Consider the following 18,875-nt stretch of genomic DNA (forward strand, 5'->3'; position numbering starts at 1 on the left):
GAGCCACATGGCCTTTAACTGGCGGCTCTTGGATTCCAGCTCAGATTCATTCGGTATTTTTTTCTCATGGTATTTCCATTTTCCATGTTGCTGCTCTTACAACCAACCTTCTGTGACTGCATAGCAGTGGGTTTATCTGATTTCTAGTATTACTCTCTTATGCCAAAGATCAATTAAAAGATTATTCACCAGTGAAAAGAATCTTCCACTTGGCCAAATTAATGGCAGAAAGAAATTCTGCTTTTTACTATATCCATCAAAAACCTTGAGTGTGATGTCATTTTACCAAGTAGAGATAGTCCAGAAAAACACAATGCTTTCTGCTCCTTCATTTCAAGTAGCTGGAACCCTTCGCTCCTTTTTTTCAGGTAGTGCTGCCTCTGCCAGATCAGATAAGCTAAATGAGTAAACATTACTCACGCATTTTAGAGTGAGAGTCATGAGGATGATCTTATTTGTGTACCAGGAGAGAAGAATTAAGTACAAGCTTCAGTTTGCATTGATTGGCTCTCAGGATAGAAAATATAAGTCATCGGTCTTGATATCAGACGTGAGATTTCGTTTGGCCTATAGCTTGTCTTTCGTGTATTTATTCTTTTGGTTGGAAGTTATCAAATTTTGGGGTGCTTAGGGTTTACCTAGGAGCTTTATAAATATGAATATTTTAAGTCTGGAGAGTCAAGAGAGGTGGGGGTCAGGAGTCTGCTATTTAAGCAAACTGGCTGCTCACCACGATCCTGCTGTAAGTGTTCCACATGCCACACTTGAAAAAAAACTGCTCTAGGCATTGCTCTAAATGGTTAAGGTTGAAGAAAATCCATTTTTTTAGTTGTTTGAGAAAATGTGTTCACTGACCTGGATTCATCTTGAAAGTAAACTTGAATTCCTTACAGTTCATGAGGTCAACAAACTCCTTCAGAGCAGCATAGAAAGGCTGAACTCTTTCAACAGGTACGTCGAATAGCGTGTCTCTAGTTGCATTATTGAAGTTGATGCGAACCACTTGACCTTTATCATCTAATCTATTTTTTTAAAGAGAAAAAGTTAAAATGTATAAGTCATGAAATATCTATTTACATTTGTAAGGGTCAATTCGTCTTAGAAGATGTTTATGAAATAGGGTATTAAAGAACCCAAACACACGTTCAGAAGACATTAAGGTTATCTGCGGTACGAGGTACTCATTTGTTTTTCATTCATTCATTTAGCAAATATTTTTTGAAATCTTTCTACATAAGTTAATTTAAAATAAATATTACCGAGAGATTCCAGTTAAAAACTTTCTTATGTTTAGGGAAATGAATGCATTCTTTGTTCTTTAAGACAGTAGCTTTCACATATTAAGATATTTTTATGTTACAAGTTTATAGGTCAATCACTTTACATGTTTCATCTATTGGGGCTTCAAATATGACTTTATTGGGTGTATGATTGAAAAGATAGATCTATTCTTTAAAAGTTTGAAATACACTGTTCTGATTTTAATCCTTGGTTTACAGATGGGGAAATCCAGACAGAGAAAAGAAGAATCTAGCCTGAGGTACATTCTTTGTATCTTTCTTTATAGTACATATCTTAGTATATAGGCTTCTAGAAGACCCACACGGTATTTCATTTAATGTTATATTCCCAACACTTAACACAGAGCCTGGACATAACAGGCAGTTAATAAATAGTCATTGCATATGCAACTATCTGTAGTTTTTTCAGTGTTTGGGAGCGTACCAAGGTCTTTTTAGTAAGTTGGAGATTCTAATATTGTTATATCTATATCCTTTCTTAGAATGTGGATCATAATCATGACAGTGTAAGATAATACTGCTTTCAATGTAAGAAAAGATATCATTATTTCTGAATTTAAGCTAGGCTGGCTATAATTAACAAGGCATGAACATCATCTAGACACAGAGGCAAAAGGAAGAGAATAGCTTATTGGAAAGGTGGACCTTCAGCCAGTCCTAAAGCATCACCCAGCTTTACCTTTTCTTTAGCTAGAAACAAGGGCGATAGATGAAAACTGAAGGTGGGCAAGGATGGTAGTGAAGTGCCTAGAATTACTCCTGGGCCAGCTCAGGAGGTGGTAACGTGAGCCAACAGCTGACTGGGATCCAGGCCTGATGAGTCAAACCAAATGGACTGTCTCATGTGCCCGGGTTTGTTTGGTGATGCTGATTTGGGGTCTGGATCACACTTAGCTGACCAATCAACAGAGTGAACCATTATCAACTAGTCAGGGTACAGGAGGAAGGATGCTATTGCCTGTGGTGGCAAACTGTGGCTATCCCAGTCCCTTTGTGCTTTGTGCCTCAGGTTACTAGTCAATCCTCTGGGCCAACAGCAAGTGTACAGTAATCTAAGAATGGGCGATTAGCTGCAACTCTGCATATCTGATGGTGACTGAAAACCATCTGCTGAACCCACATAGGGAAAGGGAAGTGACAGAAAGGAACAGGTTTTCAGAAAGGCTCTTAGACTCTTAAAACCTGAATTTACACAGATTAATAAAAATACAAATATGACTGAACACGCAATGAAGTGCCCTCCCCTGTCACCCCACCCTCTCCGTGTAGGTTGTGGCTTTATGAACAAAGAATCAAGGAAAACGTCGGCCAGCAGAAGAGACTGTGGACCTCCAGGTTTGAGTGACATGAAGGACAAAGGACACAGTGCTTGGCCTTTCAATGGCCCTGTTAGAGTTCACACTGCTGGATTCAGACCCTTTCACTTTCTGAGCCCATTTTGCCTTTTAATCTTATTTTCAGGATTCTAGCCCCACTGCTGCTGACCCACTTTCCTTCTTCTCTCCCTGTATTGTTTTCTGTGCATGTAGCAATGACACCTTTTGTGACACCCTGTGTGTTACAGACAAGGACGTCAGGACTTCTTGGGGGTCTTCCATCCCAGCCACTCAGGCAATCCATCTTGTTTTCCACTGACACCATAACTCCTTGATGGGAATGGTCATGCTAGTCATGGGCTCTCTTAGAGTCCACGTGTGTATCCTCACATATTAGTGAAAGGAACTTTGTGATTCATTAATTTAAGGGAAATCAGAATTGTGTGTCCCATGGTACATTGTATTAATCCTTTCCAAGAGTTCACAGATACAGACAAAAATAACCAATTTTCTGTGTGCGTGTACACATGGCACAGTCTGTCTCCTTTCACCTGGTGTTCACTTTCTAGCTCAGAAGACAAGACACAAATTCATTATTTAGCATTCTCAGCAATGACATGAGGTGAAATAGGAAGCAAATTTAGTTATGAGGTCTAGAGAAGACATTATTCTGAGGATTGAAGAATGTTAGAGGAGAGGAGTGGTTGGCATCTTGAAGATCAACCTAAAATGCAAAATTGAATCTTAGTAAGCAGGAAATTCTGTGTGCAACAACAGAACGAAAGGAAGGTCCCAATGCAGGATTGTATGCTGAGGAAGGGTAAAACGCCCCCAAAGATGAGGAAGAACTGGCTATATATTAGCTATCCACAAAGGACAAGCGTTTAAACATAAACCAGCAACATGGTGACCGCAAAGCAGCCAAAGCCAAACGTCATCAGTAATGCCAACAAAAGATCTCAAGAAAAGGACTATAGAACCACCTCCTACAATCAGGAGTGATGCTGTAAACACCCCTCGTTCGTCACATATGTCTCACTGAGCAATGTGAGCTGTGATGGGACTTGTTGAATTTGTTGGGAGAAGGTCGCTATGGTGTTGTCTACCACCACACATTTTATGAGGATCTTAAATCTTGCAAATTGATTATGTTCCCTCCTTTCTCTGGTCTTTAGAAACTCAGTGCTGAAATTAAACTCTGTCACCAGTAAATGTGTTGGACTTTATGGAAGTTAAAGCTGGCTAAAATTTATTCTGCTCATTCTGAGCCACACACAGTGGCAGGGGCATCCATATGTCCTCTCTATAATTCCCACTTCAACTGTGTGTGGTAGGCATTAATATTACTGCCTTTTTACCGGCTCCCTTTTGACCACGGCTTAGCAAGCGTACATCTCTTGAGCAAGGTCGCACTGCTAACGAGCAAGGAGTTGTCGTCACGTGATTGAACTTGTAACCGCTAGGATGCACTGTTAGAGCTTAATCTCACCATTTTATTATTTCTGTCCTACTTTCTTTCTTTCTTTTTTTATTGTACTGCGTTGTAACTCTGCCAGCAGCCTTCAAGATCTTTTTGTACAAGACAGGTGTAAACCTCTTATAAGAGCTAAAAAATTTAGCCACAAGGAAAATCAAATTAACTCAAACACTCAGGAGACTGAGGCCCTCGATTAACCGAAAACCCTCTTTGTGTCAGCTCCTGTTGTTAAAAATATATTTTTAAGTGGATTGATGTTAACCGCTTGATATTCTCTAGGGATATCCATGAGACCTTGAAAATGGCCAAATTCTGAAATTTAACTACAAAAAAATACTAACACCAAGTCTTGGTTCAGATGATGGATTTTCTGTTAATTTCACTCAAGAGCTAATTTTGTTTTGCCTCTGTTCGCTAGCCTTGCAGAATTTACAATCATATTCTACCACAACAAAATTGCAATTTGTCATAGGGTTTTAAGGTAACTTTTTATTTTTGAGGAAAGTTAGCCCTGAGTTAACATCTGCTACCAATCCTCCTCTTTCTGCTGAGGAAGATTGGCTCTGAGCTAACATCTGTGCCCATCTTCCTCTGTTTTATATGTTGGGTGCCACCAAAGCATGGCTTGTTAAGTGGTGTATAGGGGGCCCGGGATCCGAACCTGCAAACCCTGGGCCGCCACAGCGGAGTGTGCAAACTTAACTGCTGTGCCACTGGACCAGCCCCTAAGGTAATTTTTAAATAGTTAAAAGTGTCATGTTAAAACTTGAATCTCAAGAGTTATTTCTTCTCTTTCCCACCTTGATGACTGACCTCAGAGAATGTCTCAGGTTTATTCTGAACTAGAATTTATTTTTGATGTCTGTCTCTCTCTCACACCCCTCATCCAATATGTCAGGAAAGTATGCTATTTCTACCTGCAAAATATCTCTAAAAACAGACCCTTCTCCACACTGCCACTGCCACCCCTTGACGGCTCATGTTCCGGCACCTCGTCCCAGCCTGCTGTCCTGCGTTAGCTTCTTTCCTTGCTCTTCTCTGCTCTATTCAGCACAGCAGCCAGAGTGACCCATGTAAAATGCACATAAATCTATATAAAAATAAATGTCTCTCCTTTGGTAAAAATCTTGCAGCAGCTGCCTATTTCACTGAGAGGGAAGGCCAACGTTCTTACTCATGAACTCCCCCAATTTCACTTCCTCTCTTAACACCCTGCTCCACGCTGGCCTCCTTGCTGCCCCTTGAGCATACCAGATATGTTCTCAGGGCCTTCTTAGGACCCTTGCTCCGGCTGTTTCTGGAAACTGCTTCTCTTCTGGGAAAACTCCTTCAGTCCTTTAGGTTTTTGCTCAAACATCACCTACTCAGTAAGGCTCTTCCTCCCCACACTATTTAGTGATGCAAGTCTTGTCTCTCTAACGCTTCGGCTCCACAGAGTTCCTGTATCCTGACCTACTTTTCCTTTTCTCTTTGCACTTAAAAAATGTTTCAGCAGTCACTGTAATTGAGTCATTTGTTTTAAAATTTCAAATTCTCCCCTCCCCAGTTAGACTGGAAATTACATGAGGGTAGGGGTCTTTGTTTTGTCCACTGATGTCACCCAACCACCAAGGAGAGTGGCTAGCCTCAATACATATTTGTGGAATGAATGAATGAAGGCCATATGTGGATATAAGAAAGCTGAATTAGTATGCTGGGGATTTGCTTATTTACTAAATGAGTTTGCTTTCATATCATTTGGCTATTTCTCCTAAAAGAAGAATACAATTTCAACCTAAAATTGAAAGCGCTCAAAAAATCTTTAACTGAGGACTGATTAACTAAACCACATCCTTTGTGGCTTTTGTCTGTAATTGGAAAAATTATGATAAAATAATGTTAAATGAAAAATGATACAACACAAAATGTTCTACGAAGGGAGGATATGATTTTTGTTGGCATCATTTTGGGGAGACGTCCCTGTTTCATCCTCAGCCCATTGGTTCAGATGAGGCTGACCTTGCTCCAGAGATGAACACGTGACCCAGCAATGGCCAATCAGAATTCTCTGACTTCCTTGCCATGCTGATGCTCAAGGATAGACTTGGACACATCCTGGGCAGTGAGTTGTAGCTATTGAGAAACATGTTTTTTGTGTGCTGTGATTATCAGCTCTACGGACAATAAAAACTTGGAGCTTCTACTGATTATCTTTGAAAATGAAGCCAAAACAGAGGATGGCAAAGCTAAGAGGTGAAGAAAAAGGAGATCAGTTTCAGATGACATTATTTAACTCTTGGATCAACCCAATTTGAGTTAGATTCTTTCACTTCTGGCTGAAAGGATTGTGACTGGCACAATCACACTGATTATAACTATGTAGAGCTTATATTTTAAAAATGAAGTGTAAATGAAGTCTTAGTTACTTCTCTTACATTAAGAACAGAGATTTCATGGAAGTTTGCTAAATAATTTTTTATGGCGAAAATGTTCTTTTTTCTCTTTCACTCTAAAACTGGATTAGACAGTTAATAAAAAGTAAACCTCTGGAGTCAATTAAAGCTTTCTGCTGTTTAAGTTAATGAAATTTTGCATCAACTGTTTTATTGCTATGAGAAATTTATAAATGGTACTTACTCTATAATTTTGTGTTTGGACTGTACAGAGAAATCGCAGTAATCCACTCCAATGTCAGTAAAGTCTACAAAGGTGGAGGACAAAATCTGGAACGCACGGGGATTCTGTTCCTTGAGCTTCCGGCACACGTTGAATCCATCTACGATTTCTGATTCCCCCCCCGTGGCTGTCTGTTTTATGCAGTGCAGAAGCTGAACCTATAAAAAGAAATAGAGGAATATGTTTTAAAATGATATGCACTTACATTTTTTGACACTGTGTTCAAGAAAGATTCAGAAAGATAAAAGCACTAAAGTCAAGAAAGCTTTTTTATCTGTCTTTTTTGTGTCAGCAGAGAAAAGGATTGGGGAGAAAAGGTGGTTATAATCAATACTTTATCGTTCATACACTGTCACAGCTGAAGACAGGGCACAGGCACCAGAATGCCTGATGAACCAAAGGCACAGATCACAGAGCTGGAGGGAACAGGCACTTCATGCTGGCTTGACGGAGGAGGCGGGACTTAATCCGGGCAAAGGAAGATGGATAAGATTTTGGATATGTGGCACAGAATGGAGAGAGCAAATCAAGTGGCAGTGAGAAAGTGTGCAAAATGCACACTTCACTGGGTGTAGCAAAGTCTGGCTGCAGTAGAAGTTCACAATTGGGAATAGTAGATCCAGCTGGAAAGGTAATTTGGGACTTCATCAGGGAGAGCCTTGAATGTCAGCTGAAGGATATTAGACTTTGTGCACAGAGGGCAATCGCTAAAGGCTTTTGAATATAGAAGCCGTGTAGTCGAGACAGAGTTGAAGAACATTAATCCAGTGGTGTTACAGAGGATAACTTCTTTTAAAGGGGAGAACTAGTGACAGTGACTACCTGGGAGTCTAAAAGGACAGGTCATGTGTGCGGATAAGAAGGGAATGAGGTTGGACAGGCCTCTGACGGGGAATAAACCAAGAGACACTGGGAATGAGAAACCAAAAGGATAATAAGTATTAGTTATTTTTACTAAGATTTAGGGAAAAATGTTTAACAGTACTTCATTTTGAAAAGCAAAACATGGTAAAATTTAAAAAGCATTCTTTTGAATGGAGTTTATCTGTTCTCCTGGATTATGTGACTCCTTCCGGTAAGTCAGCACGGGTGGGTGATTTTGAAGAGCTGACTTTAGACCCTGGTTTTCTGCTTAGAACTAGCACTATTCAACTGTGAAGACTTCATTCCTACTGAGTGAAATAAAAATAAAAACCAATGTATGACAGTTCTTACAGAAAGGAAGAGGCAACTATGATCGAATAGCCAGTCTAGGATATCAGTGAGTGGGGAGACGATCCATTTAGCTTGGTCAGCTCTGTAGATGGTCGGGAACAGTGATGTCCATCAGAACTTTCTGCGATGAGGGAAATGTTCTCTGCTGCCCAGCACAGTAGCCACCAGTCCCACATGGCCATTGTGCATTTCAAATGTGGTCAGTGTGACTGAGGAGCTGAATTTTAAATTGTACTTTATCTTAATTAATTTAAATTAAAAGTTAAATAATCATTTGTGGCTGGTGACCACTATGTTGATGGCGCAGGTCTAGAACACAAATCCTGCCTCCTTCCCTCCCAAACCGGACAAGTTTTCTCCACATTTTGAGTCTTATGCCTACTCGCTCTCAGATTAGGACTGTGTCATGCACATGTATTAATTCCTCACCACAGTCCTTGGATTGGATACTTTCATCTCCATTTTATAGATGAAGAAACTGAGACCCAGAGGTGAAAAAACTGGCTGGCTGGTAAGAACTCATCTAAAACATGGTAAGACTGATATTGAAACCTTGGTCTATTTGCCTCGAAATCCTCATAGAGCGCGCTCCTTTCCTCTTGCGGGAAGCCCGCTTACAGGGCTCTCACTACGTCACTGTGGCGTGGTGTGTGTGTACGCGCTTTGTAAACTTAAGCTTCCATTTCAGGGCGAGGATGCCTTGTTTTCTGATGTTAGCAGAGAACTAGTCTAAATTAATTATTCAGTCTTTAAATTGGTGCCAGTTTTTTTCAAGTTCAAAAAAATATGTGCATAAGCTGACCAAGTCATTGTAGAAAATCATCTCCCCGCCAGGGCAATGAAGGGTGAAGCAGCATGATTAAAAAGAAGATGAAACGAAGATGTCAACCTCGGATTTACCAAACTCCGAGAGGCAAAACAGTAGCATAACTTCGTCTGTGGGGGAATCAGAGTGGTCTCTGAACCCTTTTAGACTTTACCACAATGAAGTCACAGAATATTTCAAATACAAATCTTTAAAAGAGATAACTGATGTCTTTTACATATGGCCAAGGCCAAGTAACAATCTCCTTTTTTATATTTATGTTTTAATGTAATCTTATGAAAGCAAAAAAGATGATGGAGCCAGACAACACTTTCACCACTAATTCAAAAGGCAAATACACGTCTGATGTGTATAAAACCCAATTTTATTTCACATAAGTCATTCAGAACAGAAAATATTTTCTTTCTAAATGTTACTTTATGGCAGCACGTGACTTCTGGCTCAGACAAAGACAGTGAGTGAAGCAACATCTGGGTTTCATTAAAGATGTGTCCCCTTACCCCTGTCCCACGTGATCCATATTGATCAGCCTGAACCCCCAACAGCTAACTCATTCTCCAGATCATTTCATCTGTGCTGAAAAGAACACTGCTTTATGCTCTTTGTTACAAAAAAGCTCAAACTTTGGTTCAAAAGTCCCTGCATAATTCAGAATGGAAACTTGAACAATAGCACAAACAGGTGCCTACATTTTAATCATTCTTCTAGTAGAATCTAGACGTTTCAGGAATCATCTTTTATCTAAAAATCTCCTACCAGGTCATTTAGCCTTGCATGTTTCATTTGTGGATGGAGATCCGTACGACTTTGTGGAATTTCTTTACCTCTTTTTTTTTTTGACTCTTTACAGACTTACTATTCTAAAGAGCATTTTCAGTTATATTATTTATACATGGGATAGTATTTAGGTTTTAAATGAATTGTTACAGTAGTAATTTAATCAGTGTCCATAAATTGACACATATGCATAACTGCACGCATAGGTTAACAATGGGTACAGGAACCGAATTTGGAAGTGTTTCAGTGGTTGTCCTCATTAAGTCATGACGCTTATTTTCTTTTTTAAATTCAATTTATTTAAGTTTATTAAATTTATTAAAAGCAGAAACAACACAAAACAGTTCACCCATTTCTCCTACACTTTTACTCCCTGCTTCTGGCAACTACCAGTCTGTTCACTGTATCTATGAACTCGGTTTATTTATTTACTTATTTTCTAAATTCCACATATAAGAGAGATCTTAAGGCATTTGGCTTTCTCTGTCTGACTCATTTCATTTAGTACAATGCCCTCAAGGTCCATCCATGTTGTTGCAAATGGAAAAATTTCATTCTTCTTTATGGCTGAATAATATTCCACTGCGTATATATACCACTTTTTTTTATCTGTTCATCCATCAACGGACACTTAGGTTGTTTCCATATCTTGGCTATTGTAAATAATGCTGCAATGAATGTGGAGGTGCGTATATCTTTCTGAGTTAGTGTTTTTGTTCTCTTTGAATAAATACCCAGAAGTGGAACTGCTGGATCATAAGGTGAGTCTATTTTTAATTTTTTAAGGAAACTTCATACTGTTTTCCACAGTGACTGCACCAATTTACACTCCCACAACAGTGTGTTAGGGTTCCCTTTTCTCCACATCCTCATGAACACTTGTTATTTCTAGTCTTTTGGGTAATAGCCATTCTAACAGGTGTGAGGTGATGGCTCATGGTGGCTTTGACGTGCACCTCCCTGATGATTAGTGACGTAGAGCATCTTCTCATGTAGTGTTGGTCTTTGCCTCTTTATAGCTATCTGTTAAGTCTCTATTACATGCCAGGCACTGGGTTAAGTCTTGAAATATAGAGAAATATAAGATTCAGTACGGGTATTTAAAGAGTTTTTAACGTATGACAATGTCGATAAATAATCATCACCTTATATAAATTACAGTAATTAGAAAGCCCAACTGAAGACCAGTATGGTGAGGTAAAAAACTAGATGGAGGCCTGGTTTCAAGTTCCCTATTAATCGAATGTCACCCTGTTAAAGTATTTAACCTTGCTGTGTGTCATTTCCTCATCCAACATAAAAAGACATGATCACTCCCGTCTACCTTAAAGGAATGTTAAGAGAGATCAAATAAGTAATATAAATAAAAGTGCTTTGAAAGAATATAAAATGCTGTGAAAATGTCAAGCTTTGTACTATACTTCAGGAATATTTATGATGTCATTTAATCACTTTTCCATAGGCTTTCAATTTTAACTCAGAGCCAAGAGCTAAACTCACAACAAACAGCAGATAATTTAAAAATTCAAACAGAATTTTTAGTTCCTAGTCTAATTTTTTAAGCTCTATTCCTTCTAACTTCTCCAACCCATCTTTGGCAGATGAACTGAGCTGATTAATTTGGCTTTTAATCCCCAGGGTTTTAGAAAATTTCTGGACCACGTTTGGAACAAATCACATTGTATGTCTCTTCCTCCCAATCCCCACCCAAAAAGGTGACTATAGGGGTCACTTCACTGTCATCATTTAGTCCAAAGAAATCATGTGGTATTTTACAATCAGCAACATAATTTAAAACATGTGGAGGCAAGTGCTAGACCAGCTCAGTTACCACTGGCGAGGACAGTGGGTAACCAGGAGGGCGCCGAGAAGACGTCCACATGATGGAAAAAACAGACTAATTTTGATTTGGGACTATTTCACCTGCATTAACTAGAGAACTGCTCAAAATTTACACTTCCGTTTACCTCTGAAGGTATAGATTTCTATGTGGCTTTTGATTTAGTCCCATTTAGCTCTAAAAATAGGAACAAAATATCTTTTCAAAGATAATTTCCTGACCATTTATTTCTTGGTTCAGCAAATGATTCTTTTGTAAAAATATGGCTGGTTTAGTAAAATGACAATTTTGTAATAATATGGTGGAAGGGGGTTCTCCCGAGAATTCTCCTGGAGGATTTGTGGCTCCATGATGAGCATTTCCCTCTTTGATGAGGAATCTGATGGATGGGAAAGTAGGTGGTTTCCAAAAACAGCCAAGGTTATCTGCTCCTTGCATTCACACCCTTTGTAGCACACCTTGGCTGCTTTTCCCATAAAAGGTGGTGTTTACTTCCTTACCTTCTGAATCTGGGCTAAACTCATGACTTGCTTTGACCAATAAAACATGGCAGAAGGGGCATCGTTCTGATTACTAACCTAGGTCTCAAGAGGCCTTGTATGTTTTGGCTTGTTCTCTGGAAATTCTGCCAGCTGCTAGGTGCACAAGCCTGGGCTAGCCTGCTGGAGGATGACAGGTCAAGTGGAGCAGAAACAAGCCATCTTAGCTGAAGTCCACCTAGGTCAACCAGTCCCTAGCCAACTCAGCCCAGCTGAACACAGCACAAATGGTAAAAACACGTGCTAACAACACGGCTATGTGTGTACTTTTTAAGCCATTAAGTTGGGGAGTGGGTTTTTATGCAGACGGAGCTAGCTGATAGGAGTCAGAGTCATGTGATTTTGTGGGAAAAACCCTACATTGTGTTCCCTGGTTTCATTTTCTCTTTTAACTTTCACGGAAATGGTAAATGTGCAAAAAGACCTCAAGATGCCCTGCTATGGTAAAAATTTGTTTTGGCAAAGTAAAAAGTGCCAACAGTTATTTCTAGAAAGAAACAAAGAAATGTTTAGAAAGAAACCATGAAAATCTCTTCCTTGAGAATGTGAAGCTATTCAGGATTGAGGTGCAGACGTTTCTGTGTTCGGAGAAGGAAGATCTACATAAAATTCGCTAATGAAACATATAATCTTCTAGACTCAAAATACAGGAGGATATTGGTCCTTGGCCTGCCTTGTGGAAAATATGCTGAGGCTCACCTTACCCCAGGTGGATGATGGAGGGCTGGATAATCAGTGTGAAAGCTTAGCTTCCCCGTTGTGTAGGCCACATTGTTTGCGTCAATTTTGTCTTGCACTTGCCAAGTATGTCTGTAAAATACAAGAAACATATGTTTAAACGGGCTGTCACTAAGCCAGAGGAAACGTGTTAGAATAAACTTGATACAAGGGGGAAATGGAAATTTTTCATTTTATGAAATAGTTACCATAATGACTATGAGCCAGGAAGAGAGTTTGACCTTTCTTTGTCCAAAGTAACCATTTTCAGAATCAGCTATGCTCATTTCTCTTCTCTCCGAAAAAGAGTACATTTACACATTAGTTTATCCTACAGAGTTTATAAAGAGGTGTATATGGGATTGTAGTTTATGTTTTTTATTATCTTATTGTATTTTAAAAAAGTGATTTATTGGGGCTGGCCCCGTGGCCGAGTGGTTAAGTTCATGCTCTTTATTTTGGCGGCCCAGGGTTTTGCCAGTTCAAATCCTCGGTGCGGACATGGCACCGCTCATCAAGCCATGCTGAGGTGGCATCCCACGTGCCACAACCAGATGGGCCCACGACTAAAAACACACAACTATGTAGCAGGGAGCTTTGGGAGAAAAAGGAAAAATAAATTCTTTAAAAAAAAAGTGATTTATTAAGGTGAAATTCACATAACATAAGATGAACCATTTTAAAGTGAATAATTCAGCGCTATTCAGTACATTCACAATGTTGGTAACCACTACCTCTATCTATTTAGTTTCAAAACATTTCCATCACTCCAAACTAAAACCTCAGCACGTGTGAGTCCTCTAACTTTGTTCTTCTTTTTCAGTATCGTTTTGGCTCTTTAGAGCCCTTTGCAATTTCACGTGAATTTGAGGATTGGCTTTTCCATTTCTACAAAAAGGCCGCTGGGATTTGGCATCGAATCTGTAGACCACTTTGGGTAGGAGTGACGTCTTAATATTAAGTCTGCCAATCCGTGAACACAGGATGTCCTTCTATTTATTAGGTCTTCTTTAATTTCTTTCAGCAGTGTTTTGTAGTTTTCATTTTACAAGTCTTCACCTCCTTGGTTAAATTTATTCCTCGGTATTTTATTCTTCTGGATGCTATTATAAACGGAATTGTTTTCTTAATTTCCTTTTCAGATTGTTCATTGCTAGTATGTATAAATACACCTGACTTTTGTGTATTGATTTTGTATCCTGCAACTTTGCTGACTTCATTTATTAGCTCTAGTAGCTTTTTTGGTGCATTCTATGGGTTTTCTATATATAGAATCATGCCCTCTGTGAATAGAGAGAGATTTATTTTTTCCTTTCTTATTTGGACGCCTTTATTTCTATTTCTTGCCTAATTGCTCTGGCTGGAACTTCCAGTACAACGTTGAATAGCAGCAGTGAAAACCAGCGTTCCTGTCTTCCTGATCTTAGGGGGAACTTCGTGAATTTTTTAATTACACTCTTGTAATTATTATTCAGAGGAAGAAATAAAACTTTAAGCTCATACATATGCCCCATCTCAGTCACAATTCCCTTCTTTCTTCTCCAAGGTGACCACGACCATGGCTTCTATATTTACCATGTTTTTGCATTTCTCTATCTTTTTACCACTGAATATGCAGCCTTAGACACTGCATTTAATCTTGCCCATTAAAAACAACTTATATCTTCTAAGTCTCTTAACCTACAAGTATCACCTCTAGACTGTTCGTCTTCTTAGAATTTATTTTTTGAAGAACTTAGGGAATTGGACTGTGGACTTCTTCACAGCCTGGACTTCGCCGATTGCATACTAGTGTGTAGTTCTACATGTTTTCTTGTCTTCTGTGTTTCTGGAAAATTGGCAGCTGAATTCAGAGGTTTGGACAAACTCTATTTTCTCTCTTTGGCAAAACTATAGATGACATTATGTTCTTTTATTACAAGACACAGAATGTCTAGATGTCTTTCTTTTTGTGATGTTTCTTCACGTTCACGCTCAATGGCTAGATCCACTAATTCACTGGGGGTTCTGCATAGTGAAATGCCACATTAATAATTTGTTTTTTACTTATCCATTGGAATACTTTTAAAAAGATCCACTTTCTCTCATCTACTATTTGGTTACCCCGTATAATAGCTTACAGAGAGATGCTGAGATAAATGCTTGATCCTTTATTTACTATTTTGCAAAGCAAAGGATTAGTTTTCTACCACTCCAAGATGAATGATTAGTTTTTAGAGAAATAACATTATTGATGAAAATTATTAAAACTCAATATAGGTAATGGTTTCACAACATTGTCAATGTACTAAAGGTCACAGAACTGTACACTTGAAAATGGTGACTTTTATGTTATGTCAATCTTACTTCCATTACCAAAAAAAAAAAAAAGCTTAGCTTAAAAGTTAGAAAAAGTTAATTAAAAAAGTACTAGGGATTCCTTGCAATGCTGTGGCAAGAAAAAATCTGTCACTCAGATTTTGTAAGGCTTTTCTCTCTGAGACAATGGGTAATTGGAAGGAAGCTGTGTTTCCTAATAAACCAAAGCTAGAGTGAAAAAATGTCACTAGATATGCATGTCATTTGATTGCTGTTACAATGTCTGTGTTTTAATTTATGTTCAAGTTCATCAGATCATTTTTCAATAATTATATATTGATCGCTGATTCTATTCCAGGCATTGTTTTAGCATTAGAGATACAGCAGAGAACGAACAAGACAAACACGTAGTTAGTGAGTCCAATCTCAGGCAGAGAGAAGTGCTGTAAGGGAAAGAAAGCGAGGGAACCGGTGAGGGCTTGGGGCCAGGAGAACACCCAGGCAGAGATGATGCCGTAGGAAGTGCTCTAGAAAGCTGGGATTTCTCATAGAAACCTGAATAAAATATAAATTTCTGGGAGATGTACTTTAGGCAGAGGAATTGAGGTGAAAAGGTAGGCTTTCTTCCCCATTCTCTGGGATGGAGGATGAAACTAGCTATTTCGCTTTGTTTTTTGCACATTTAAATTTAGGATGGAAAGCCTGGTATGCATTTCACTAAAAGTTAAAGAGCCATCCATATGTGGCCATGAACTGGAAAGAGCCCGTGAAAGGAGAAGGGAAGCACATAAAGCTGCTGCAACTCATTTCAAGTATGAGTCAGGCCATCTATTATACTGCAGTGACTGTAGCCAAGAAATACATGTTCTCTATGAGGTTCATGTCACTCCATGGGCCATATATAATACAGATTCAGACAACTGTCAACATGAGCATTCCAAGAATAATCAACACGTAGGAAGGGATTTAAAGAGACAAAAAGTAATTTCATCAAGTTGTCGAATATATAATATCTTCTGACTAAGAAGATGGTGCTGTTGACACTGTCAGTAGGAAAAGACTACATTTAGATTTTCTTTTCAGGAATGATGATGGTTTTTCATTGATCCCTGGACATTCTTTTTCCTGGTTCGTCCTCTGATCCAGGGTAAACTAACTGGGTTTTGCTGCAGCCAAGAGCTGGCTAAGATTCAAGGTGCAAGCTGTAGCTGGGGAACAGATCTTTTCTTTGTTTGACATTAACTGGCTTCTACAGGGATGTGGCCTGTGACTTGGCTTCATCAGAGCAGCTCTCTGACCCTCTGAGCTAGCTGGCAGGGGATGATAAACATTTTTTAGCCCTAAAGTGTCTTAGGCACGGTATGGGATATGCAGCCTAAAAGTCTATGCTTACACATCATGATAATCCAGGGAACGAGCTGGCCAATTTTAATCATAAAACATTCTCCTAATAGTTATAGCATAAGTCTGGAAAAATCCTAGAAATGTCATTTGGTTTACCATTCTATCTCCCTATAGAAAGGAATCACGCCAAGAAGGCTGCTGCTGATTCTCTATGACTCTAAGCTTTCAGCTATCCTTCTCAAGTCCAAATCTCAAATAAAATACAGCAGAAATAAATGCAAATGCGATCTGTTGGCCTCTGCAGAAACTATGTTTTGAAAGCCCACTTGTGGAGCCTTAGTGAGATGAGGAAGTATTTACACACACTTCTCATTAGAGACATATTCTAATGTTGTTCTAAGTAAGGCAGCAAGTCAAGCAGAGTATCGAGAACTGTCACGACTGAGCAGAGGCGCAGAACCAGATTCTTCTCGAACTGGAGAGGCTGGCTCAGCACAGCATCCTAATGCAATGGGATAGACTTGCTTGGTTTCGTGCTAGGGCAGGTAATTGAAACTGTACAAATAATCCTGCTTTTGCCAAAGATGCTATTTTAAACAAACCTAAGTATTTCTACTGAGCTATTCATGTCCTTCTCAACATTTAACTGGCACTTTCTCTTATACACATATTTTTACTTATGGATTTTATCAAAAGCTCCTGTAGATTCAAATCCTCACTCGTAGAGAATATTTTATGGGTTCGGTTTGGATGCTAATTCACTAGATTCGCCCAAATCTAGATGGCCAGTCACAGATATTCATGATATTTCATGATATCAATAGCGTCTTGTGACAAATCTGAATCCATCAGTGTTTATGGAATGTTTAAATATTGTTTTTGCCAGATTTGTTCTTTATACTCTTGGTGATAGATTTTATGCTCTTTCAGTTAGTGGCTCACACTTGGAAAATCATGCTGGATTGATCTGTAATCTCTTTCTATTTTGAAGTTCTACTTTACGTAAAGACATTCCACAACTGCAGCCTGGATTTGTTATCTCCAGCAGCTACACTGTCCAATCTGCTGCAAACTCTCCTCATCAGATTACGGGAGAATGCCTGCTTTTGAATATCATTACTAGCCTTACTGGATCCAACATATGATGTGCTAGCTAAACTACACAAAAAATTTTATAGTTAACCTCCAAAAGAATATTATATTGAATACTATTTCTAACTATAGTTGTGACAACCTCCACATATGACTTCCCAGAGGCCATCACTCACCAGAGCTCCCGATACTTATTTTTCCATTATCACTTGTTAGACACACACAATGGGCCAGGAGCTGAGGATGCAGAGTGAACAGAATAGACATGTACTTGCACCTCGTGGAACTTACAGTCTATGGGGAAGGCAAAGCGGTGTGACTTATCTTCCAAAGCGAAAGTACGGGATGTTAGAGAAAAGAAGTGAAGGTTAAAAGGAGACCTGAAGATCGAGAAGGATTTACCTAGAAGGGTAAAGGTCACTGCAGGCAGAAGAATAGCACGTGAGAAGGCCCAGTGGAGGGACAGAACATGGCCTATCAGAAGCCGTGAGAGAAGCCCAATCTGGGCTGGAGCGGGCGAGCTTGCTCTATGGCTAGTCTTGGCTTCCCTTCAAATTCTGGCTTCCCTTCAAATTCCTGCTTCACTTACTGTCCTCTAAAGCCTTGCAAAAATATCTCATCACATTAGGGAACTGAGTTAATACATATTCTTTATCTCATAGCATTTAACCCATTGCCAAAAACATTTGTTGAATGAAGACACGGACCTATAATAGTAAACTATGTTTGTTTCCTGATTTTTCTGTTAACTTGAGTCCTGGCCTAAGCTATACATTTTAGGTATATTTAAATCATGAATACTTTAGCTGTCAATCATTGTCATCTTATTTCCAGGGGAAGTGCTACAGTTATGTGCTGACAATGCCCGGCAAAATTGCTAGAATTGTGTTTTAAAAAGCCATTATCCTCTCAAGTCTACTAGAATTGTAGATACTCATTTACATTGCATTCATTCCCGAAAATGAAAAATTTCATACGATTTTTTGGTAAGAATTAATATCCCCAAACACAAACTAGAAAGACCAAAGTAATCGCACTGATATCTAGCACTGTTCTTACTCGGTCCACTACACTAATATGGAACCTCCATGAGACATAAGGGTATGAAGCAAACCAGGAGGATTCTGGGATGATGGTGGTGACACTGTTTTTAATCTCCCTGAATGCTCCCTGAACGACATCTAGAGTGCAAACCTAAAAACTCAGAGACTACATCTAATCAAAATTAGGTGACAAGATATGTCCGTGAACCCCCAAAATGAGTGACTATAGAGATAGACCTTCCAAAGCCATAACACGTGGTATCAGCAACTGTGCAGGAGGAAGCAGAGGGGAGCAAGTACGTGCCTGCTGGAGCTGGAAAGTTCCCAGATCACTAACAGATGCTCACTGGGAAGTGCGGTGGGGCAGTTGAGAAAGGCAGTTAAACCCGGGAGGGGATTTTCACATTCCTGTATGGCTGAGTACAAGAGGTCTAT

General features: G+C 39.2%; 1 protein-coding gene across 1 annotated transcript in view; it reads right to left on the bottom strand.

Annotated features, from left to right (window-relative positions):
- BBOX1 (gamma-butyrobetaine hydroxylase 1) overlaps positions 1-18,875 on the bottom strand; it is a 60,130-nt gene that overhangs the window by 1,037 nt on the left and 40,218 nt on the right. Inside the window, exons 5-7 of the mRNA XM_046637878.1 lie at positions 12,651-12,756; positions 6,711-6,907; positions 856-1,022 (exon numbers count right to left, since the gene is read on the bottom strand). Of these exons, the coding sequence (XP_046493834.1) occupies positions 856-1,022; positions 6,711-6,907; positions 12,651-12,756 (470 nt within the window). The remainder of the gene's footprint in view (positions 1-855; positions 1,023-6,710; positions 6,908-12,650; positions 12,757-18,875) is intronic.

Source organism: Equus quagga, chromosome 14, assembly GCF_021613505.1.
Source record: "Equus quagga isolate Etosha38 chromosome 14, UCLA_HA_Equagga_1.0, whole genome shotgun sequence".
Taxonomy (NCBI): Eukaryota; Metazoa; Chordata; class Mammalia; order Perissodactyla; family Equidae; genus Equus; species Equus quagga.